General features: G+C 38.1%; 1 protein-coding gene across 14 annotated transcripts in view; it reads left to right on the plus strand.

Annotated features, from left to right (window-relative positions):
- Positions 1–24,898, plus strand: part of DOCK10 (dedicator of cytokinesis 10) — a 151,295-nt gene that overhangs the window by 83,738 nt on the left and 42,659 nt on the right. For 13 of the 14 annotated variants that reach the window (XM_084529461.1, XM_084529462.1, XM_084529452.1 and 10 more), the window contains exons 10-24: positions 181–264; positions 1,056–1,211; positions 2,783–3,004; positions 3,715–3,837; positions 4,544–4,626; positions 10,019–10,141; positions 11,417–11,496; positions 15,000–15,187; positions 15,815–15,880; positions 16,582–16,674; positions 18,312–18,435; positions 18,586–18,707; positions 19,362–19,448; positions 19,961–20,053; positions 22,055–22,173. In XM_084529461.1, the coding sequence (XP_084385587.1) occupies positions 181–264; positions 1,056–1,211; positions 2,783–3,004; positions 3,715–3,837; positions 4,544–4,626; positions 10,019–10,141; positions 11,417–11,496; positions 15,000–15,187; positions 15,815–15,880; positions 16,582–16,674; positions 18,312–18,435; positions 18,586–18,707; positions 19,362–19,448; positions 19,961–20,053; positions 22,055–22,173 (1,763 nt within the window). The remainder of the gene's footprint in view (positions 1–180; positions 265–1,055; positions 1,212–2,782; positions 3,005–3,714; positions 3,838–4,543; positions 4,627–10,018; positions 10,142–11,416; positions 11,497–14,999; positions 15,188–15,814; positions 15,881–16,581; positions 16,675–18,311; positions 18,436–18,585; positions 18,708–19,361; positions 19,449–19,960; positions 20,054–22,054; positions 22,174–24,898) is intronic. The other variant, XM_084529458.1, reaches the window with a different exon arrangement.

The raw sequence follows: 24,898 nt of genomic DNA on the forward strand, positions 1-24,898 counted from the left end.
GACTGAAAATCCTGCTTCACAATCATATAACCTTCAAAAAATGTTTGAAGGTGCTTTGGGATAACTACTGCAGAAATGAGGAGTGTTATGAGTGAGACATTAATCATTCATTTAGAGATTTAACAACTCTATGGATTTCTGTTCTTGTGCAGAAAATTAATTTATTATCTGTCACAACAGTACATCACAGAAACAGAAGAAACAGTGAAAGCCTCACGAAATACAGAGCGACTAAATCTTTTCTCCTTGGATCCTGATATAGCAGTGAGTGAAAAGATTTTTTTCAAGTTCTTAAAAGTTTTTAAATACAGGTGCTGATTTAACTGGGTTAGTGAAGCCACCAGAGTGGCTGTGAATTCAGCAAGCAGCTGAGTATGCCTGAGACTTCCACCCTGTGCTGATCTCACTTGTATACACAGGAGTCTTGGATGTAAAAGAATAGTGGAAGTGACATTTGTTTGCAGCTTCAAAATGAGTGGGGAAAAAAAGTTGCTGTCTCTGCTCTGCAGAGGTTTATGTACAGACTCTGCCCATATCTGCACACAAAATGGTTGCAGTTGGAAGGGACTTTTGGAGGTCATCTTGTCCAATCTAGCTCTAATTTGAATCATTAAAACAGACTGAAAATATTACAAGAACAGAACCTTTTCTTGTATGGGGAATGTTGTAAGAACAGTGCTTTCATTGTTATTTATTGCACTGAATTTAACTATGAAATGTGAATGGTTGCAAAAAGCAGTGGGAGGTACAATTGAAGGTATAAAACTCTATGTACATGAAAAGTTCAGCTGTAAATGTAGGAAGAAGTGTAGATTGCTTTTCTTTTCTTATCCTCAGTTTGCTTATCATTCAGTATTAGAATTCATGATTCAAGGAATGTTACTACTTGCATTGAATGTACATTTGTTGGTGATTTAATGGGAAATTTTAGTTGAAAATTCTTCCGAATCTTTGGTCAAATCAACTGTAGCAATAATATACGCCTCAAAAAAGTTCGCATAGTTCTGGATTATCATGCTTTTTCCATATATAACTAATCACCCAACTTATTTCAGTTGCTGAATCCTCAGAAAAAGGAGTTTCCAGGGACCAACTCATCAATCAAGCCATTTGAAGAAAAACCTGCAAAGAGGATCCTCATAACTTGCAAGTCCCTCAGTTTGAATCTCCAGGCCTGTGTTACTGAAAATGAAAATGACCCTGCAACCAATGTAAGCTTTGCTTGTTTTTTCTTCCTCCTCCCCCACCCCAACACCCTCATCACCACTCTAGAAAGACTTGCTGTGCACGTATTACTTCTGGTAAAAGGATGTAAAAGGAAAAATAATATGCTCACATTACTGTATTCACTCCTCCCCCTCTGCCCATCTCTTTGAAATGAGTGATGAAGCTGAGGGAACCTTACAGTCAACATCTTGAAGCTGATTTAGATTGCAGACTTTTAGCTACAGTTGAATGTGGAATTAAAAATGTTAAGACCCTTGACGATCCTTAACAATTGCTATAACAAGTTTAAGCTGCCGGTACTGTAAGGAGGCAACTGAATATCAGTTGCTGGTAGATTGTGCATTTTTTTGTTGTTGATGCTCTTCAGAGAGACTGGTGACCAGTCAGATGAAATTACTGATGAGATGGCAAAACAGAAAGGACTGGATGCTTCATCTGTTTAAAAAATAAATAAATAAATAATAATAAAAAAAGGACAAAACAGAATTTTTTTCTTATTTTTACTTAAAGAAAAAAAGGGTAGGGAAAAGCAAGTTGTAGCTGTCAATCCATAACTAGTTCCATTAGTTAGTTCTGCCTTAAAGCAGGAAAGTTCTGAGAAATTAGTGTCCTGGCAACTCAACTTCCATGCATTACATATGAGGCATTGATTTTTATTTTTTTATTTACTTATTTTCATTTGCAGATGACCTCTACAATGAGTGCATATTCAGCATGATGTAATCAATACTTTTTTGGCAGACTGGAATAGCTGTTTAAATGAAGTCATGATAACTGCACTAAGGGCATGCAATAATTCGTTACAGAGTCTGCAAAAGCGTAGAATATTGTACCTGCTGATGCACTGTTCATTATCTCCAGAATTTTAAGATTCTGATTTCCAGACAGCTCAGAAATTGTCATCACAAGTTGGTCATTCTTATCCTGACTGATGTGTTTCATCAGAACTGTGAGGGCTCTGTAGAGGTTATTTGCAGTCATAGGATTTAATTCCTTGTTACTATGGGATAGAACAAGTGGGTACTGTCAGAGCTATTTGAACGCTCTTGGATTCCTAGCAAAATGGAACATGTGTTTCCCACTGAATAATACACCCACACGTTTGTGTTTCTACCAGTAAACATTTTTCATCTCCTTACATTTGTCATCATTTTTGTGTCACATTTCTTATGATCCCTGGAAAGCCCACCCTCACTATCACTCCATTTTTAATGATTGCAATTCTACATTGAAATAATTCTATGAAGTTTCTCTGGGTTCCCTTCCTTACTGTAGTTGTTGTCTGTGACAGATACATTTGTGTTCTTTTTCTGCAAGTTTCTGTGTTAGCTGCCATTCGTTCTGGCTCAGTGTCAACAGACTACTTTTAAAAGCACTTGGAAGTTGGAAGAATTGTTGCCAAAGGGAGGGGAGGGGAGTTTCAATTAATCTAATAATTGGTAAACAGTCTTTGATTTCTTTTTTTCTAGCTGTGTGGGCCTAATAAAAGATGGAGTTTACCCTCTCACTCTCAGTTAGTACCATGTTTTATTTCTGGTGTTGTTGTTTTTTCCAGGTAGAGCCTTTCTTTGTGAGTGTGGCACTGTATGACGTCAGGGATGGCAGGAAGATCTCTGCTGATTTTCATGTGGATATGAACCATGCTCTTGTTAGACAGATGATTTCAGGTTATTCATTTTCATTAGAAAATGGCACTGTTGAAAATATAGATTCAAATGAGATCGAAGAACCAAAAGTCAAGGGGTTCCCAGAAGAATGGCTGAAGTATCCAAAACAGGTATTCCATGTGTGACTTGCGTGACTTAGTGACTCGCATCATAGTTCAGTAGTAGTACTCATTTTCATCAGAGAAATTCTCTACTAGGGGTGGTTTATGTTTTCAATATATTTGTGTGTGTGTGTGTGTGTATCAGTGGTGCTTGTATAACTACACAATATTTACAATCAAAACTCAAAAAAATTAGTGTCTGTCATTTAGAGAAACCACCCATGTTTCCTGCATTCTTTGGGTTCTTTCTCTGACATCTCCTAAATCAGCCCCAAAAAATTGTAACTTAGTCTCATTTATCCTCTGTATTAATATCAAAGCACTCCCACATTCTTGCTGGTACTATAAACCCCATCCCCCTCCATTCCCTTTACATTACATTTTTTCTTCTCAGTCACTCCCCTGAGGTGTGGCTGATTTAGACCAGTGTTTAAGCATTGTACCAGAGGAACACTTAGGTTAGGTGATGCTAACAAGGTCGTATGTTTCTTGTCTAGAGTCAGAATCTTTGCAAGATGCTTTGTATGCACAAGCTTACTGCAGTACTAACAGGAAAATTTTAGTTTCCATCTGGATGTCTTGGGAGTGTAGAGATGCATCCTCTGTAATTTTTTTCTGAATTTGTTTTGATAGCATTTCCATCAGCAAAGAGCACCGGTAGTATTTAATTTCTCCAGTATCACTATGTACCTTTTAACTGCTCTCTTTTCTATTCATAGGCTCTTTTCTCCATAAGTAATCCTCACTCTGAGATTGTATTAGTAGCAAAAATAGAGAAGGTGCTCACAGGAAACATTGCCAGCAGTGCTGAACCTTACATTAAGAATCCTGATTCTTTTAAGGTAATGTTACAGGAACACGAGTTCCTTCTTTGTCAGCGTATTGGAAGCTGAAGACATTGCAAATTCTGCTTGTAAATCTCATCGGTTTGTGGTTGCTGAACAGGGCATACTCACATGAGGCCCACCCCTAAGAAAAAAAAAATGTCCAAACTTCATTAACTTTGGTAAGATAAAATCCTTACGTGCAGTAACCAATACAGTATGACAGATGTTCTCACCCAGTTACATAGAATGGAAAAAATACCATTTTGACTGCAGCATAAAAATCAATTCATGGTGCATTTCTTTGCAAATTATGTCCCAGCAAAGTGAAATTCTGTTTCAGTAATCTTTTAGAAATTATAAGCTAGTGCTTTTTGTATACTAGCGTAACTGGGGTAGGCACCTATCTGTGTTTCTCTGAGAACAGGCAGTGCATTTGTATTGGGTATATTCCTGCAAACTGGAATAAAAATTGTAATTAATATAGTTCTGACTGAAGGGATGCTGATGGAGTTTAATTTGTTAGCAGTTCTGTGATGCCTTTCCTGTCCATCCCAGAACTTTCTGTCATGGACAGTATCAAGCTAAATTATTTTAGGGCCAATACAGCCCCTTCAGGAGAGTGGAACTTGGAAATACTCTGTGCTGCATTGTAGATATTACTATAGATATTACTAGGTGAAATAGTTAATATTTTCTTCCTTTTTTTTTTTTTTTTTTTTAGTGTGCACAGAAAGTGTTAAAATCAAATAAGCAGTTCTGCAGCAAGCTGGGGAAATACCGCATGCCATTTGCTTGGTCAGTGAGGTATGTATTAATTCTTCTTATAATCTGTAGAAGTATCTTTTAGCTTATTCTGCTTTTGGATGCTTTTCCTTTTTTTCTTTTCCACTTTTTCTGCCTCAAGCTAAGCACAACTTACTATGTAGTGCAGGACCCCAAAAGATCCTGCAATTTTGTTATTCCATTGCCCTGTTTTTCACACAGATGAATGTCAGTTATATTCTAATTAAATGTCACTGTGGTGGAATCTTTTCCATAGGTAAGTAGTAAAGTTGCCAGAGAGTAGCAGAGGTGATTGACAGAATATCAACTTATCATGAGCTGCACTGGTGATTTGGTGCTAAAAATTACCAAAAAAAGATTTCAAAATCAGAGTTTTCACAATAATTTCCTTCAAAGGTAATTACGGTCTGAGGCAAAGACGTAGTGACGGCCTAAAATACAGATGCACAAGTCAGAAGCTCTGTTCTAGTAATGATGCTTGTTGTATTTCAGAAAAATCTAACCAAGAATCTGGAGGTTAATGGTGCCCCCAAAACAGCACCTTGATTGTGGTAATGAGAATGCTTTAGGTCCTCTTGCATTTTTAGAGGCTACTAGGTAATAGAGGCCTGTTACTTTCTTGTTTGGAAGGTCAGTCGGGTTTTATTGCTGGTCACTGCAGTGGCAGCGTTTGGTTTTCATTCTCCCTCAGTTCTCCTGGATAATTTGTTTCCTTTCCCATGGGTCACTGTACAGTTTGTTCAATGCCACTTGCTGGTCTCATCCTCATTATTTTTTTTCACATGCTTCTTGGTCACCTTCAATTAAGTCAACTCCCCTAACCATATATGGCTTTCTTCCTTTCATTATCCCTTCAGATTTGCATGTATTTTTTTTTCTCTTTCCTCCTCTCTGTCTTTTCCTTTACAGTCTTCTGTCATTGCCTCAGCTTGCTGCAACCCTGTGGTAACAGATCTCTGCCCAAGACCCCCTGTGTGTCCCTGTGACAGCTCTCTCTTCTTTCTGTCATGCACAGAGTAAGAAATAGGTTATGTCCCCTGTAAAAAGGAAAGCTGTCCATTGCCAAGTTGCAAGCATTCCCCCTCTTCTGTGGCATCTGTTCTGACAGTGGCAGGCCTTCTGGAGGGCTACCTGAAACTGTAGGAGGGAAGAAGGAAAAGAGTGTTGGTGAAAATGTGATGCTGTGGCATTGCCTGTGCCCGTTAGGGAGAGCTGTCTTCTCCTGGTGTGGAAGTATGGAGCACCGGAAGTGCTTGGTCTGCCCCTAAACGTGTAGGTGAAAGCTTATGTTTTAGAACATGATGTCTAGATGGCAAAGGAGAAAGCACACACCAAGGTATGGCTGCTTGAAGAGTCATTTATTTTTATTGACATAAATTTTTGTCAATATCCAGTAGGAACAGGAAAAATATGTGCATGCTCAGGGGAAAGGCAGATAATGTGTTTTGATCTGTCATAGCAAACTCAGGGATGTTCATTAATATTTACTGGTTCTGTGTAGCCAAAGGACTGTTCAAAATTATATTGATGGGTGTCTCTTGGTTTGACAGGGCTACTTTTAGCATGTAATGGATGGTGTGACGGCAAGGGGTACAGGCTGGGCATCAGACTCGAGGCTTTTTTATTAACTCTGTCCTTGCTGACTGTTGGTGGTTGCTGTGCCATTAACGATATGTCCTCTAACTCAGTCATTATTTGTGTGTGTGCATGCCTCAATATGGTGGGTATTGGATACCTGGGAGCCTGAGTATTCCTCAGCCTTCCACTGTTAGTCTGTTATTTTCCTCAGAAAACAAGGCTGAAAAGATCTTTACATCATATGTTTGTCTAACCAATATTTCTGGCTGTGATTTCCCAAATAGAAATGGGAATACATGTTACTGGTGCTAGCAAATGCACAACAATTCAACATTTTTCAGACTTACTGTGTGTGCATTAGGCAGGGGGCATGCACGTGAGCAGAGGATGTACCAGGGATCTGTGGACATCCCTCAGCTCCAGCAGGCAGGATTTCTGAATGGCATCCCAATGCAGTGCTTCACTGCCCTTAACATTAAAAAGCTTTCCTTCTCTCTGTAGAATTAACCACAGAAAATATACTCAGGTGTACTTATCAGCTCTTAAGCCTTTTCATGATTAATCATAGCATGGTGGTGAGATAACATAATTTAAAAATCATTGTCCACCAAGTGTGTGAATTTGCTGGTACCAGTGGAGTTGCACAAGGAATTTATTTAGTCCATTGGGTCAAATTCAGCCATCGTATATATCTGTTTATGTATTAACATTACTCAGGACTCTGGTAAAATCCAAGTATAATTTGGCCCTATAAAATCTATTTCTATTTTCATAGCTTGAAAAAAGAAATTTCCACAGGATGCTATCATACTACAGGGAAAAAATGGTTTGGCTATGATAAATAGCAAAACCATGGGTTTGGAAATGTGTTTTCCAGTTAGTTCATTCTGGCATTAGCCACACTCCTGTTTTTCTGTGGAAATTTTCCTCCTTAAAGCAATAGCAGATGGTCACAATGTGATTTTTACGTATACATTTAGCAAGCCAAAATCTGGCAGTCGAGTATTGTGCAAGTGACTGACAATCTTAATTATCTTTTGTGGCATTCAGTTTGTTAGCATTGTTCAGGAGGATGACTCAGGGTTCCTCCCTGATTTCTTGCTGGTGCTGGTGTGCTCCGGTGTCTTTATGCTCTCAGGTATAATTACATTATATGTCAGAATTACAGGGTGTCAAATCCATCTTCCCTTCTCATATTCCTGCCAGAACTGCCAAAGTTTGCAAATATGTGCCTGATCTACATATTGTAGACGTGGGGAAACTTCATTCACAGAGATTAGTTTTTACACTCTGCTTTCTCTTCAAACCTTCCCCACCCTCATAAACGTGTTTTAGAGCCTAGTGTTTGGATCCTTCAGTGGTGTGCACAGCTGCTGGTTAGGTTCTCAGCTGGTGCAGGTTGGCATCACTGAAGTTAGTGAGGCTGTGCTCCTTTACAGCAACTACAAACCTCACACTGCTTCCCTAACCCTGAGGGTGAGCAATTTTTCCACAGATTGTTAGCTACTACTAAAAATATGTTTCGGTGTTAAATGATGAGCACCGTGTAGGTTTTCTGCATTTAAAGAATTGTAATTGTGGACTATCGGCTAACTATATCACAACACTAGAATCATAGAAACATTTAAAATACTGAATAAGCATCTCATTTTCTTTAATGCAAACCAATACATACTTTTCCCATGAATTAATTTTTCAAATTTCTTCAGGATTTTAGTTCTGTGATTTTTTTCTTACGGAAGTCCACCTAATAAATAAATAGCAGGCAGTAAGGAATCATTAATACATTAGATAAGTATTGGACTTCTGGACTATTGAAATGTTTTATTATGTTTCCTTTGGTTTTACTTGACAGTTGTCACCCTACAATGCCTTCAGTCTGTGCACTGTGCGAAGGAGCTCTCTTGCTCCATCAGTGCCCAGCAACCTAAAAGGATCTAGTGATACATGACAGTGTGGTTACTTAACTGCAGGTGTAAAACACAGAATACTTGCTGCTCTGACAATTCTTCAGCTTTAGTGAGGCCAGGAGCATGGAGATACTGTATAGTTTTGCTAGCAGAAAGCAATCTAACTCTTCCCTGAAGGTACAAAGCATACCTGTTCGTAGGAGTTAGCTTCTTTTTAGTGGGTGTCTAAATTGCACCTGTAGAAGCAAGAGCTCTTGGAGTAAGCTACTTCCAGCACAGACTTGGTTCTTTTGGCACTGTGAACTTCCTCAGCCCTGTTTTGGTAAGTGCCTCCATGCCCCCACGTGCTGAGCAGTGGTTAGCCTGGACTGGATTTAGTTCATGGGATCCGGAAGAGGCTGGGTTTGCTCAGCAATCCCCACGCAGAGCCCAGTGCCATGGCCAAAACCGCTTACTGAATGGTTTGGTCCACTCTGTTTGGAGAGGAAGGAAGCAATGCTGAGCCCAAAAAATATAATAATGTCACCAATGTTGTAATAATTATTAAGTCCTGTCTTTTTTATCTTCTCCAACAGCAGTTTAATAGGCTTTGTGAAACAAATGGTGGCTGCCAGAAATTGGGTCCGTTTTCTCCCTAATAACTTAAGATTTTTGTCGGTGCATACTGGTGTGGACCTTATTCCCTGTAATTCTTGGAGGCAAAAGTCTGATAGAAGAGGGCTGATTATTCTCTAGTTACACAGAAATGAAATAATAGTGTTTCTCTCAGTTAATTAATTTAGGACATGGTGCATTTATACTCATCCTTGGGATCCTCTTCCAAAAGTTTACTCTATTATTTTGCGTCTGGCAACAATTTGTGCTGGCATCAATTCCTCTTCTCATTGGCAGTGGAACAGAGAAGTAAATTAAAGAAGAAAGATTGGCCAAATGATTCATAGAGCTGCACTTAGCATCAAGAACATTTTACTTTTGTTAAGCAATGTTTTTGCATACAACAGTTGAATCCAAGGTTCATTAATTTGGATAGCTGTTACATTATCCAGTCCAGCCAGTGTGCATGCGACCCTTGGGACTATACAAAGGGCACTGGAATGTCTTAATTAAATCCTGCAAGTGTCAATGAGCAGGGATGGAAATATCTGAGCACGTTTTTCTGTGCACACAGCAGCTGATACTTATTGTTCCCAGATATAAATGGATATCCTTTTTTTTCCATCTCATTTGTCACTTTGTAGCTGGTTCACCAAAAATGTAGTTGATGCTCCACGAACTAGTTTTGTGAAGGAAAGTTAAGCTGCAGTGTGTTGGTATCATGCTTCTGGAGGACACAGAACAGAGTTAATGCATAGGAAAACTCATTAGAGGTCTCTACACTGGTTCTGTAAAAGCATACACTTCTTTACATGATGAGATCTAATGGTTGGGATTTGATGTCTTGCTAAAATTTGTATTATTTAAAATTATCAGTAGGGGGTGAGGTAGCGAGTGGGTTCTAGATAGGTTCTGTATACTTGAGCTTTGTCAACTGAGAGCTACAGAAAAAAAAAAAGAGGAGAATGGGATGGGTGGGTGCTGAACTTAATGATGGTCTTTACTAGCATTAAAATGCTGAAACTCTGAGCTGTCAGCAGTTCTGCTACACCTAAGGTGAGTGGGGACTGTTTGCATAGTGTAAGATCTTAAGTCTTTGCACAGTCTTAAGTCTTCGCAGGACTGGGGCTGTGCATGCAAATAAGCTGAAACTCTGTGCATCTACAAATACACAGCTCAGAAGAGCTTTCTTGTGTGAAGCTCTGCAGGCATCCCAGGAATTTGTGGAAGAGTTCAGGTCATATCATTATTAAAACATTACATGACAATTTCAAATGTTCAAATGTATATGGGTGAGTGTTTATAAACATACTGTTTTTCTTTCTTTATAGACCAGTGTTCAGAGATAATCAGGGAAATGTTGACAGAGACTCGCGATTCTCACCTTTATTCAGGCAAGAAAGTAATAAGATTTCCATGGAAGATTTGATTAAGCTAATAGCAGAATACAGAAGGTAAGGAACAGATTTTAATTTGGTTTGAGAAGGTATAAAAGCCTTAAAAAGCTGCACAGAATAATTTTCACAGCTCTTTTCATCATTTAGCACAGTGCCAAAGTAGCCATATTAAATTAGTGTTTTTCACATTAGTCCAACATCTGCCAAAGACTGCTTTAGGTTAGAAATTCCAGGAAAACTGGAAAGTCGTTTGGCACGTTAATGAATTGTATTATAACCTAAAGATAGTGGTTTCTTAAATTAGCTTCTATCAGGGGAAATGCAGGTAAAGTAGCCAACAAGAGAACACTCTTTTTTTTTTTTAAAAAAAAAAAAAAAAAAAGGGGGGGGTAGGGGGGCAAAATGAAAAAGCTTTCTTTAATGGTTTCTCTAACTCTTGCTTTTGTTTGTTTGAGTCTCCATGACAAACTGCAGAGTGAACACTGGAAGGAAAAAACTTCTCCAAATGCTTGACAGTGTGTAAATTAGTGAATAGCTGTTTGGCTGAATGTTCTTTCGTACAGGTGTAAATCAGATTAACTCTAGAGCAAAGACTTTGTTTTTACCAGATGAGTGACATGAGAATTAAACCTTGAATTTCTTCCTGTGCCTTCTACACCAAATGCACCTAGAAATAAATTAATATAATTATTTTTTTCCAATTCCATTTATATGAAATCAGATCATAAAAAGATTAAAGTATTACAGGGATTGGATCAGTCCCTTAATCTCTTCTATTACTGTTACTAGTCAATAAACTTCATGGACATTCATGATGTAATAAGAGCTGCCCCTGCTGGTTTTGTCTGTCTGAAACATCTCCTAGATAAAAGCAATTTAGTTCTGGCATGTCTCAAGTTGCTTGGGCACAAGGAGTGTGTCTTGGTCCCTTTTCAGCATGGCACTTGCAGAAGCCATGATGCTGTGAGTTCCTTTTGTCTCAGTGGTCACACAAGTCCTTTTAAAGAACATTTGATTCAGATTGTAGAAAGAAAAAGTGGGTAAGTTAATTCTTGTAAGGTTCATCATTACTTTATCAGTTTCTTCCTCTTTTATAAGTGTGACATTGCCTCAAAGAGAAGGCATGAGAAAGAATGAGGCCAATTTAAAAGAAAAAAAAAAAGACATTTCTTCCCTGATGTTGCATTTGTTTTGAGTCTAACTGCTAATAGTTGTATGATAAGGATTTATGTCTTAAGTCAGGGTTTGGTTTTCATTTCAGCTTAATTTCTGTTTTGGGTCTTATCTCCCCTCTTCTAATTTTCTAAAATGTTTCCATTTCTGTCATTGCAGAGCAGAGAAGATTAGCAAAATACAGACCATACCTGGCAGTTTGGAGATCGCAGTTGATTGTGTTCCTTTGGAACATCCAAGTATGATTCCACTATATAATTAATCATTATTATTAAATAAGAAATTGTCATAGGTTTTCTAATAGCCTGTTGTAATGAGACACAAATGAGAGACATTCTGGTAGAATTGTCCATCGTTGTGCAGAAAAACATATACATTTGTTTGGGAAGGGAACGTTCCTGAACTCTTTTTTTCATTTAATTGCACCTTTCTTTTCCTCCTGCAACTGCCCAAACATACAGTACAGAGCACAACATGTTGCCTCCACATGTGATGAAAGTGCAGGGACCACTTTTTGGTCTCTGAGGGATTAGGCCAAAGACCTGACTGGGCTTCTGTAGCCAGAGGTTAAGAGCCTGGCAATGTTGATGTGGACTGTGATGCACATATCTTCTGGGAATCAGCAAGTGATTACCAGCAGGTTTCAGGAATGCAGAGCAGATGGAGGGCTTCACTCAGAGGCAATTCTGGCATCAATACAACAAACACTAGTGTGGGTACTCCTAATTGAATTCTTTTTAAATTTTTTATTTCAACAGCTACAGTTCTGTGACCTACAACTGCAAAAAGCTCAGAACTATCTGAGTTAATTAAGTTTAACAGTCACTTTTATTTTGATGTCGATACATTCGTAGGCCCTCTTGTTTAGCTCAGAAACAAGCAGAGCAACTGCTCAGGATCAAAATGGAGATGATTCCTCAGGGATGTAGATAAAATATGTTCTGTGCAGTTATATTAGTTTATGTTAAAATGTGTGATCATCACATATTTTATACCATCTTCGTATGGTATTAGATATAAAAAATAGTTTCACTAACATTTCAAAAGATATTTTTATGTTTGGAATTTAAAGAAATTGATAAGAGTAGGGGCAAAAAAAAAAAAAAAAAAAAAAAAAGGCAAAAGGGTCCAAAACAGCTTGGTCCTTTTATTTTTATGTGGCTTGGTGCACTGAGGCCAAGTGAAGGTCTGGTTTTAGAAAGTATTTGCTGCTAAGGTGCCCAGTAAGTGTGGAAAGTCAGTGAAAATTCCCTCACTCTGAACAGTAACAGCCTACAGATTTCTTTGGCACCACAAGATTTTGTCTTACTCTGAGTTAGGCTGTAAAATAATTTTAAAACTGTAAGAGAAAAGTTACATGCTGTAGGATGTTTTAAAACCTCTGTGAAAACTCTTCTTGATTTCAGTCAGCTCTGAAGGAAGCCCCTGTAACAGCAGTAAGCAGTTCTGTTGTAACACCTCCTTCCCACTGAAAATAAAGTCTTGCTTAGCTAGTGCTAAAATCTTTTTTTGCCAAGAAGAGTTAAGGAAAAGGAAGTTGGCTGCAGATCTTCTTGAGACGCTGCTGTATGATTGTGTCTCTGGGGACCGACACTGCTCTGCTTCACATTACCATCAATTTGCATTAGACAACTGCAGTAGATCCTTGCTTTTATAAGACTTCATTTGCTATAGCTACAAAGAGCTATAGATGGGGGTATACCAGGAACCAGGAGATGTTGTCTGACAGTGTTTAAGCTGATAGACAACTATTAGCTTTGCTGCTCCATGAGAGGGTAAAAAAAAAAATGTGTATGTCTAGCAAAGGGAAAGAGAGAAAACAGATTTCTGAAGCTTTCATCTGTGCTGCCTGGTCCCTGCTTGTTGTCCAAGCTCTGGAGCTGGCAGCAGGGCAGCAGCCATGTCCCCTGCTTTGCCCCTCACCCAAAGCACACATTAAAACCCAGAGCTGGGAGGCTCCATTCATGTGCAGGGCAATCACAGGGAAGTGCAGGTGGCCTTGCAGCCAAGAGCCAACGTGGCTGGAAGCAAACTGGGCTGTTGCCTCTGCATAAATGTCTGTGAAATGTGAGGCACAGAGACCTGACCTTCACAACTGACTCCGTAAGGCTTGCTTTTCTCCAGGCGGTTTCTTGCTGTTGTTGCTGTCTCTTCTGAAGAGAGCAGAGATGGCCTGTAGAGTGCATCTGAGCTGCTGGTATTGAAAAGCTTCCTGGTTGCTATATCATCCCTTTTTGTGTTCGGTTCAACGTTATTTCTATTTCCCCGCGAATTTTCCATGGGCTACGAGAAGCGTGGTGTGTTGAGCACGCAGCAAGATTTCTGCAAACAGGCCTTAGATGTGCATGCTAATCCTTGTGTCAGCCCCAGGATTTCTCTAATGAGAGTCAAGGCTAATGATGTTCAAAACCAGACACAGTCAGAATGCTTATAAATCTAATTTGAGGGACAGTTGGCTAAAAATGAAGACATAACACATCCTTTTCTTTTCAGATATGTTGCCTGAGCCTTGTCCAGACAGTGGGAAGCTGTTTATTTAGCCTTTGATCTTAGCTTTGTGTAGGCCAAGGCCAGTGAGTAGTCCCCAGGTACTGGGAAACTTCATAGCGGAAGAGCAAACACTCAGAAGTTCATGTGTGACCCTAAGTGTCCCCACTGACCAACAGAGGAGTTTGTGAGATCACTTGCTGTGCCCTGTTGCTGGAGCTAGGGAGAATAAGCATTCCCAAGGGTTCTTTACAGCCATCAGTGGTCCCTTCTGGCTGACGAGTGCAAGTGATTTAATTTAGCAGTTCCCTTTCACTGCTGCTAATTTTGTTTGGGAAAAACAGAAGTTTTCATGGATCTTCCCAGTTGAATTCAGGAGCTGTGTCTGTTGGCTGGGTGTACCAGTGAATTGGGCAGGTGTGTGTTTCAGTGGGCAGTGGGCTGGGAAGAAAGTTTTCCATGTCTGTTTGAAACAAAACAAACCAGCCTGCTACAGCTGGAACAGAGACACTTCTCCCCTTGCCTCTTTGGTCTCCCGAAGACCTGTGCAATCCTGAAACCAGCAATTTCTTCTTGTGTTAGTTTTGAAGGAAGTAAAATGGAAAATATCATATATGAGAAATAACCATCTTCTTTCAACTTCCTCCCAACATTTTTTTTTTTTCCAGTGTGTTACTGTAGGGTTCAAGGAAAGAATTTTGATTAAATGTCTCTCTAATTTAATGGTACAGACATACAGAGAATCTGTGATCTTTGGCTGTGACTGCTGTCTGGGTGATAATGTTTGTTTTCACCTTCTGTTTCTTGATCTGGTTTCAGTCATCCCAACTGAACCATGTATTCAATCTAGTTCTGCAATACTTGTTTCTTCATTTGGTTTACTATGTCATTAGATGATAGAAAAGATTAAATGAGATATTGGGCAGTAAAATTAATTAAAAACAGTATCACATATTCATAAGTTACTTAGTTGAAACTGAGCGTGCAAGTGGTGCTGTTATGCTGTCAAGCATCTTCAATTACTGTGTATGTCAAAAGTTTTTTAGTGTTGTACTGTTTAATTTCAGTGAGATAAACCATTTGAGGATGGTGGATTGTAATTCCAGATTTATGTGAATGCAGCTTACAGCAAGGTTTGATCTGCTCCATATCATTGTGTTGTATTCTTAGTAGTAAGACTAAGTATGTGACTTAAGTTTGTGTGTAAAGAAACTTAATAAGTGATGCTTTTCTTTTCTTTTCTTTCCTTTTGAAGACTGTGTAACTTCATCCTTTATTCCAATCAAGCCGTTTAATGACATAAAGGAACATCAACCTACCGTGGAAGTTGAGGAGTTTGTGCAGGAATCAACAAAATATTCTCGGCCTTACAGAGTATACAAGAACCAAATATACATATATCCAAAACACCTTAAGTATGACAGCCAAAAATACTTCAGCAAGGTACAGTATATGATGATCAATTCAGGCCAGCATTGAATAGATATGTATTACATGAGCTGTCTCATTGGAATGAAGGAGAGGAAAATGGCAATGCAAAGCACTTTTTTTTTTTTTTTTTGTAGTTTTTGCAGTCATAAAACATTGGTACAATTTTAATGAAATAACATGTGGATTAATTTTAAGTTTTATCAGTGCATCATAGAATGGCTTGGGTGGGAAGGGACCTTAAAGATCATATAGGTCCTACCCCCAGATCAAAGAGAGAACATGGGAATAGCTTTATCACAATCTTGATGCAGATGAAATGATTCTTGAAAAAAATGTTTTGCTTAAATGAAATTGGAGTACTGATTGCATTTGTATGCTGAGTGAAGATTAATTAAAGACAAAATGCAGGTAAGTGATGGTCACTCTATAATCTACTTCTACACTGTTGGTTTGAGGCCTGGCTAGTGTTTAGCCACTTCTTGATTGAAATAGTATTTCTAGCGATAGCACAGTGGCAAGAAGGTGTTTCAAATTTACGCTTTTTCTAGATTTTGAAAAGAGTAAGCTACTCATATTTGGCCTGTATTTTTATGGCTATCCTAATTCTCATCTGAGCGTTAATATATTCCTATTTTTCAGGCACGGAATATAACAGTGTGCATTGAATTTAAAAGCTCTGATGAAGAAGGAGCAAAGCCACTGAAGGTGAGACATAAGAACAGTGTTTCTGACATTACTTATAAAACCCAGGAATGGAGACTATACTAACCTATAACAATTAAACTTACCATTTTTACAATGCAACTTAGGGCAAGAGTGGTCTAAAATTCACCATTTACCCCAGATTTCTTGCTGAGCTTAGGATGCTTCATAAAAAAAAAAAAAAACTAGGCAGAAAATTAGAACTTAAACATAACTCTTAACTGCTACTGCCCATGGACTATCACGTATTATTGTTGTTGTGTAGTTTCCCCACCAATAAAGCTGTCATCACTCAATATTCAAGAGCCTCTGTACTAGACTGTGCCAGCAAGGGGATTGTTAACAGTTGTAGCTTTTGCAACACTGAGAAATCAGTAAAGGCATTACATTGTATATTGAATTGGATAAAGATGAAATAGCTTTTGTAAAGCTTTTTGCAGAAAACTACGAAGTCAGTAACAGCAAGAAAGAAGCCTAAGGAATGCATTGCTTAGTAAATTCAGGGTAATTTTCCTGGATCAATGGACTTTTCCTTGAAATGTGTATAAAAAAAATTTGTAAGCACTTTAAATATTTCTTTGAATATTTAAGTAATTATCAATCTTTCATGATATTGTTTTCAATGCACATGCATATTAGATATACCAGGACTATTATCATCAGCAAAATTTGACAATGTAATTAAAGTATGTTACTTTTATCAGTGCATTTATGGGAAGCCAGGAGGACCATTATTTACAACGGCAGCCTACACCGCTGTGCTACATCATTCCCAGAATCCTGATTTCTATGATGAGGTCAGTCTGCTTTTTTTAAATGTCTGACAATATCACATGTTTGCCAATGAGACAAAAAAATATGTAAAGAATGCTTGTTACGTGTTTTTGTGTACCTGGATGGAATTACGTTACGTAGATCTACATGCATTCTCACTCTTTTTTTTTTATATCAACTCAGTGAGTCTTTCCTCTTCTAACATGTTCTGACTACAGTTAAGATGCTGCAGAATTAATTAGAAATAGTGTAGCTCTTTAAAATGCACGTCTGGATGACCTTAAGGACCTAGATGTATCTCTGAATTTAGTGGAAACGGTAAACACCATGATGAAGGGCGGAGGCATCAGGACAAACCCCTCTCACAAATACAAGATTTGTATTGGGACATTTTTGTTGATTCAGTGATCTGAACAGAATATACAGTGATGTGCAGAGGCTGCAGCAAATAGCTTAGCTCATGATTTGGAGGTTGCAGCTCTAGAATAGAGTTTGTACATTGGCCTTTGCCAAATGCTAGATGAACATCTTTCCACCATGCATTTTTACATTTCACCAACACCAACTGTGATTTCCTAGGCTTTCTGCAAGTGAACTCAACTTCACCCTTTCACTGACCAGTGTGTTTGATGGCTTGCTAATGCCACGAGTCTCTTCTAGATTTTCTACTATGGCTTCTGGCTAGTGATAATGCTGGCAAACAAAACTAGTAGTTAACCAGCATTTTCCAAACTACTTGATTTTGGAAAAACTTCAAAAAATGAAAATTTTCTTTGATAAAATATCAAGAGAAAAATCAGCAGATAAAAGTGCAACTTAGTCCTAAGTGTTCCTAGTATTAGTCAGGAAAACAGCAAGTGCAGTTTTGAAAATGATGTAGAATGTTATCCAAAAAGTTGTCTTAATCTCCCTGTCTGCATGTCCATTTCATATCTATATTTATGGTATTAGATTCTTACCCATAAGCTGATTTAACACTGGAAGCATTTACTAACAATTTCTAAGCCTTACTTTAAGCATAGGATCAGCATGGATAAGCATTATCGCAGTTCAGAAGGGCAAAGTGTCTTTTTCATTAGTTCCTATGGTAACATGTTTTGATTGCTTTGTATATTTATTCCAATAGGTTAATAATACCTCAGCCCAAATCTATAGGGATTTGTGGATGACGTGATATGAGATTTAAGACTGACCAGAAATCCTAAATAGAAGTTGATTTTCATGTCAGCTATGAAATGATCCTGAATAAAATAAGAGATTTTGTTTTAGTTTTGAGTTTGATTGTCCTGAAAATAAGAGAACAGTGATGGCTATTTATGTCTGCTAATCACTTGTAAGCAGGGTCTATGACTTCTTAATTCTGTGCTTTTTCATCATCTGCTTTTTCATCATCTGCTTTTTCATCGTAAATGTAAATATTCATTCACAAGAAAGAAAGGAAAGAAGCTGGTTAAGTAAAAATGAGAGATAATCATCTTCAGCAACTTCCTTAAGTGAACATCTATTACCAAGGTAGCAACAGCACCACACAAATATTTGCCAGTAAAGTCAGGCTGTACTTAGACCTCTGTGTAGAGAGATGTCACTCATTTAGACCATCTCTGATGCCTGGTTTAATCGATATTTAAACTAAAGTGAGGTGTAACATTTTACATTTCAGGTGAAAATTGAACTTCCCACTCAACTCCATAAGAAACACCACATTCTGTTTTCATTTTATCATGTCACCTGTGACATAAATGCAAAAGCTAATGCCAAAAAGAAAGAGGCTCTGGAAACACCAGGTACCTGTAGCAGAATTACTTTTAATAATAAATGTAAATAATGTACAATCGAATAAGGATTTCAGAATTTCTGGCTGGATGTTATTTTCTTCCTTTGAACTTGAGGAACTTGTTTTCCAAAGTGCCATATTGATTTGTTCTTGTGCGCAGTGGGATACGCATGGCTTCCTTTGTTGAAAGATGCCCAGCTAGCTTCCCAGGAACACAACGTGCCAGTAGCAAGCAGTCTGCCTCCCAATTACTTAAGCCTTCAAGAACCTACAAGTGGCAAGGTATTAATTCGTACTTTTATGTTGTTCAAATGTCACGGAGCACTTGTATTTTACATGGGATCGGATTTACATTTTTACTTATCTGAAAGTGTAAATGGTAACAGGGCATCTATTTTAGAAAGTTCATGTTAATAGTATCAAAGATATAAATGAACATCTGTAACACTGGGCTGTGAGCCATATGATGTTGACTCAGGAGTATATATGGGAAAAGGGCATTTTATAACTGTGTCTTCTACAGTATTATACCTAACGTCTCCAAAACTTGAGAGAGCAATCAGTAAGAACTCTGCAGAAACTCAGGCCACAAGACATTCATTATCCAGTTAACATGACCCACAATCATGATTCATTCTCCACCATTGTTGTATGATACCACTTTTTTCCACTGATCCCATCCTGTTAGGGTTATTTGTGCCTCTATGTGTTTGTTTTAACATTGTCAAGAGAATAGGGTAGGACAGTGACCTGGTCCCTTAAATGATAATGTTCATGGTCTCACGCTGAAAAGTTGGTTTGTGTGGCATAGTTCTCTGTTTGTGAAAGCACAATAGCTAGCACAGTTCACACACAAACCCTGTGCAAAGCTACGCAGTAAAAAAGTGGTGCAGACTTGAATAAGTAGGAAAAATATATTTTGTTTTGTTTTTATAGCAGATCAGCTGTGATGTAAAATGGGTAGATAGTGGGAAGCCACTTTTCAAAGTGTCTACTTTTGTTGTATCGACAGTAAATACTCAGGTAAGCTGAATTTCCTCCTATCTGTTACCTGCTTACAAGCAAAAAGTGTCGAAGTCTGAAAGTTGCTTTCTCTCAAATCTTGTACGAATATGTTTCTTTAACATTTAGAGGTTACTTAAATATAGAATGGCAAAATTACAATGATGGAATACATGTTTTAAGGAAAAATATAAGTTACTTAATATTATGCCAAAATAAAAGTCATGGAATGTCAGTTTAAACAGCAAGAAAATAAATTGCGAGCACTGGGGGAAAAAGTATCTGGCCATTGAAATCCCTAGGTTGTGAGGAAGAGACTAATTGCTCGCAATACAGGAAAAAAAGTTTGGTCAAAGAACCTAGAAATATTTGGGTATATATTAGGCTATATACAATGGCCAATGGACTGGGCTAGGTAAATTGATCTGTCTTTCCATGTCTTATGTTACAGGAGATTGTTATAACCAATTTATGGATTTGAATTCCAAGACTTTCTATAATATGTTAACGTGAACATTTGTTTATCCATACAGGATCCATACCTGAATAACTTTTTCCATCAGTGCCAAGAAAGGGAAAAGGATTTCTCTCAGCCTCCTACCTCAAACTTTATCAATTCTTGTAAGGTAAAGTAATCTGCAGCACATAGTTGTGCTATAAAATTGTAATTAGGGCTTTCTCTCAACTGATCCATCACCGCACAATTCTAAGCGTGGCATAGACTTGCCAGGAGACAATAGGTCCGTGACAACTCCAGTTGGACTTCCTTGGTGTGACAGATGTAATACTGGTCACAGAGATGTTTCCCATCCCCTCTCTCATTTAGAGCACAGCTTCATCTGCCTCAATTCCACTCTGGATAATCCAGCCTATGTCAAGCCTCAGTTCCCATTAAAGGGCAGTGCAACGCTGCGCTGTTTCTTGAGGACTGTCCAAAAAATGAGCATGGCCTGTTGAGCTGCAGTGTTCCTGCTAGTCCTCTGTTGCCCTAGATGTACAATGTGATCACCTCCTACTTGTCTCCAGATTTTCACTCAAAAATAACTGGTTGCTATTCAAAGGGGCTGTTTTTGGTACTTTGCATGTACAAATCAAGGGTACTAGTTGCCTGCCAAGTTCTGAAAACAGTAAGAGCAAACCCTTTCTGCAAAGTTGAAACGAATAAGCAAGAATAGCATTAAATGCATCTGTATTCAATCGAGGTCAAAAACTGAGAAAGCAGGGGCAAAGCAAGCAGCATAGAAGAGCAGCAGGTAAACGAAAGGCCATGACACTTTACTCATGAATGGCAAAATTCAGTTAGCACTTTGCAGTCTGCTTATTGAACTTTAAGAGAAGGAGAAGCAAGAAGACTAGGGTGACCGTGACTTTAATTTTGCACTATTAGCTCTGTAACTTAGTACATGACTTGTATTTATTATTTTTCCTTGTAGCAGTGTGTGAAATCTAATAGCTGTTTGGGGATTTAGATGTTACCTTCATGTATGTGCTTTTCCCCTTTCCTTTGTCACTATGTTTTCCTGTTTCCACATACCTTCAGCAGATTTTATAAAGATGCTTGTGAATTTTGCTTTAATAAGCAAATGATACATTCCGATAAGTTATGGCCCCAGTTCTCTGGGCAAGGCCTTACAGGTGACTACTAATTTGGTTGATGGGTGCAGGTAGACCTGATGGGGTATTTAACACTGCCAGTTAGTGCTGGTTGATTTAACAAGATGATTAAGGAATGTTTTCAGAAATCAAAGCATCAGGGCTATTTATAGGGGATACATCTACTGAATGAAAGCCTTAATTATGAATTTTTGCGAAGCTGTTGAGCATATTTGACAAAGTTTGGGAATCCATAAAAGCTTCAGAATTTTCTGGACAGTAAGTTGGTTATCTAAATAACCAGCATTGCACTGTTCATTATTTACTGTCTGTAGTTTATCTTTTAAAGAGATTTTACTGATTTTATTAGAAAATAATGTTGTATGTGATAAAGAATCAACTTTGCAATATAACCAAGAAATAATTCTCCCCAGGGCATTTTGCTTTTATTTATAAATCATGACTAACTTTGAAGAAATTTAGGAATTATTTGGAAATGTCTGAAATGTAAAACTGGGAGTAATTCAAAGGATTTTTTTTTTTTAGTTAAGAGCTCGGTATCTTCCTTGATCAGAGAAGATAATACAATGTCTCTGTAGTCAGGTTAGAGTGTTGATACTGCTTTTATCAGTGTGCTTTTGACAGTTGTTTTAGCTACAAGTTCATTTTTATCAGATATCAGTATAGAAAGAATGAGTTTTACTAAAAAAGTTAGGAAATGCAGGTCTTAAAAACAGTTCTTTTAGTGCTGTGGTTTTGGTTTCAATCTTTTTGTTTGCTTACTTTGTTTTTCATCAGGATAAAACAAAATACTCAAATTTGGAGATGTGGACAATAACTACAGCTGCATGGATGGTTATATTTAGAACAAATTTTGTGGGGAAGTAGTCCTCCACTTAGTTGTCCTGTTTTCCTACCACTACCCCACCAGTGGCTGTACAGCATTTTCCCTGCAGAAACGGGAAAGCAAATAATGAGATTTCACTGCTCATATTGGAAATCTCTAATATTTTTTTTTTTTATGTCCATTACAGAATTTGCTGAGGATAGAGAAGATCCATGTAATTATGAACTTTCTTCCCATAGTCCTGAATCAACTATTCTGGGTTTTGGTGCAAAACAGTGACGATGAAGTTACAACAGCTGTGACCAGGTATCTGAACAGTTTCTATATGAAGAAAATAATTCTGTAGATGTTCATCCAATAATAGCTGCTCTCATAAAAGCTGTCTGTGGCATTTAGACTTCAGTAAGTGAGAATGCCTGCTTCCACCTTAACACAGGGCTCTGCAATAGGTTGTGGAAGAGCATGGTATCATGTGTTTGACTCTGATACCAACCAGGAGATCGTTGCCCATGTTGGATGTGTCTTTATACCCTGAGGCAACGATAGGTAAAGGTCTTGTCCTTGAGGAGTTAATTGCTTACTAAAAGTGCTGAATATCCATTTTAATTTATGTTTAACTCTGAATATGTAGAATTCAGCATAGAAAGAGCTTGGCATCTTGCATTAGCCAGTGCAGAGTCAAAGATTCAGTTCATGCTTTTCTGAGGCATTTTCTAATTAGTGTATCGGCAATATCTGAAAAGCAGTGGAGGCATTTTCTAGTGAGTGGGCAAACAGCTGGAATGATTTTCTGGGTCTCCTCACCCCTCACATAATGAAATTGTTTTTATTGATGCTGTTAATCAGTGCAGCAGAAAAAAAAATGCTGGAGAGATTATAATTGTTCTCTGCAGGAGGGCAGAAAGTTGTAGTGAATTTTCTTTTGGCCATAGCATTATTTCAATTGTACCTCTGCCAGTAGCTAAACATTGGGACTACAACTAGTTGGAAAAAATGCCCTCAGCAACCCTGTTAGACTCATCTGCTGTCTGTATATTTTCTTGCTTTTCACAGATTGTTTTCCATAGTTAATTCCTGAAGAAAGATTAACTAGGAAAGCGTAACAGAATGAGGAAGCTGATTTCCTCATGTTAGCCTTGGAAAGCTAGAATGTCAGTATATTTTGTCAAAGGATCATGGCACCTCGGAGGATGAAGTCCAGTTTGACAACACCTAAGTACTAGGAAACTTTCCTTGTAAATGCATGATTTCATGACTACATAAAGTTTTCAAAGAGAGAGAGAGGACCTTTGTTCAGGACCCCTTTATGGCCAACAAAATAACTAATGCTAAGGCCAGTTAGGGAAAATGAAGAATCTTTCCCAGGGTAGAATTGAAGTATCAATTAATTGACTGGAAAATAAATGCATCAGAAGAAGTAGATGTTTAAAACTTAGACTTAATGATTAGATGGCAAAACTGAAGGATGCTAATTTTTTTCATGCATCAGATTTTGAATATACACCCTCAGTGGGGTGGAGGTGGGGTCTCTGTTTCCCTTGTATGTGCGATGGCTTTTGTGCTAGTACTGTTGATGTCAATGGGAATATGTTCATCTGCTGTGTGTGCCATTCATTGACGTGTCCTATATATATACACAAATTGTATTTTGTTTTGAATAGCTTGGAGCAGCTTGTGTTGAACATATTAAAAACAACAACAGAATGAAAAGCTAGAATTGCTTATGTGTTGGGCAGAAAACATTATCCCTTTTATACTCCCTCATAATTACTTACTTGTCCAAGGCCCCGACATGGCATCATTTCTATCTTGTCTTTGCTAGGACTTATTTCAGTTTCAGATCAGAGTAAGGGTTGGCTGAAGGATCAGAATGGGCACAACTGATTTTGTCATAGCATTTGTGTGTTGCTGTAAGTTTTACTTCTAATAATAACAAGAAATGAAATATAGGAAGTATATAAACTTAAAGGAAGTACAAACTTTTGAATCCAACAGTAAGAATTTGCAGAAAACTCTCAAATCAACAAACTACTAGAATTACTTGTATGTGGATCATATTCTGGCATATACCTGTTGGTGTATCTATGCATTAATAATCCATTTTAGTTATGCCATTATTATGAGTGCCCTTGAATTTGAGATACAGCCCACAGCTTTTGATATTTGAGAATCATGAACCATTTCCTCCCCATTCTTTCAACATAAAAATAAGTCTATAAAACTGCAGTGTTTTCTATATTAAATATCTAAAACCTGAAGAAAAAAATGGTCTCAAAAATTGGAGGAGATGTTATGGTTAATTTGAAGATAACTTCTTGCTCAAATGTGTGCTTTCTAAAACAAAATGGTATCAAACAAAAGATGGCCCAGGTACAAACGCAAGAGAAAACTTTGCTGAAACGCTTGATCTCAAGTGGTTCCATCTCTGCTGTTAACAGAAGCACAGGCATGAAAGTGGGTGTTGGCATGGCCTGGGCAATTTGCTTCCACATTGCTGATCACCAAGGGGATTTGCAGAAGCTCAGAGCACCTGCTGCTGAGGAACAAGCAGGTGCTGTGCTCAGCCTGTTCCTCTGGACTGGTTGGGTGCTCAGGCAAGGGCTGAGACCCCTGCTATATGCAAACAGTGCAGGAGAGAGGCACACTTGGGCTGGAGCCCAGGCTCCTGTGTGCCCTTGATTAACAGTGAAGGCATAAAGAAAACATCAAAGCCTCATAGAATCACCAAGATCTGAGAGAACCAGATAAGTAGCATTGCGAGTGGAGGAGGCTCTTGCTTCTCTGTTTCATCAGCATGGTTTATTTTTTTCTTACTCCCAATTTGAATAAGTCCTTACAAGCTTTAGTTAGTTAGTAGATGCATTCTGTTGTAATGTCAGTACAGGTGTAATCATTAATACTGTGAGTATTTTACTAGATGAATGCATATATAGCAGCATGATCCATGCAAGTGGAGGGCCCAAGGAGTGACTGTTTTTGCCTAGTGGGACAGTTTCTGCATGCGCTATTCATCATTTGGATCATATCCATC

Source organism: Aythya ferina, assembly GCF_964211825.1.
Source record: "Aythya ferina genome assembly, chromosome: 9".
Classification (NCBI taxonomy): Eukaryota; Metazoa; Chordata; class Aves; order Anseriformes; family Anatidae; genus Aythya; species Aythya ferina.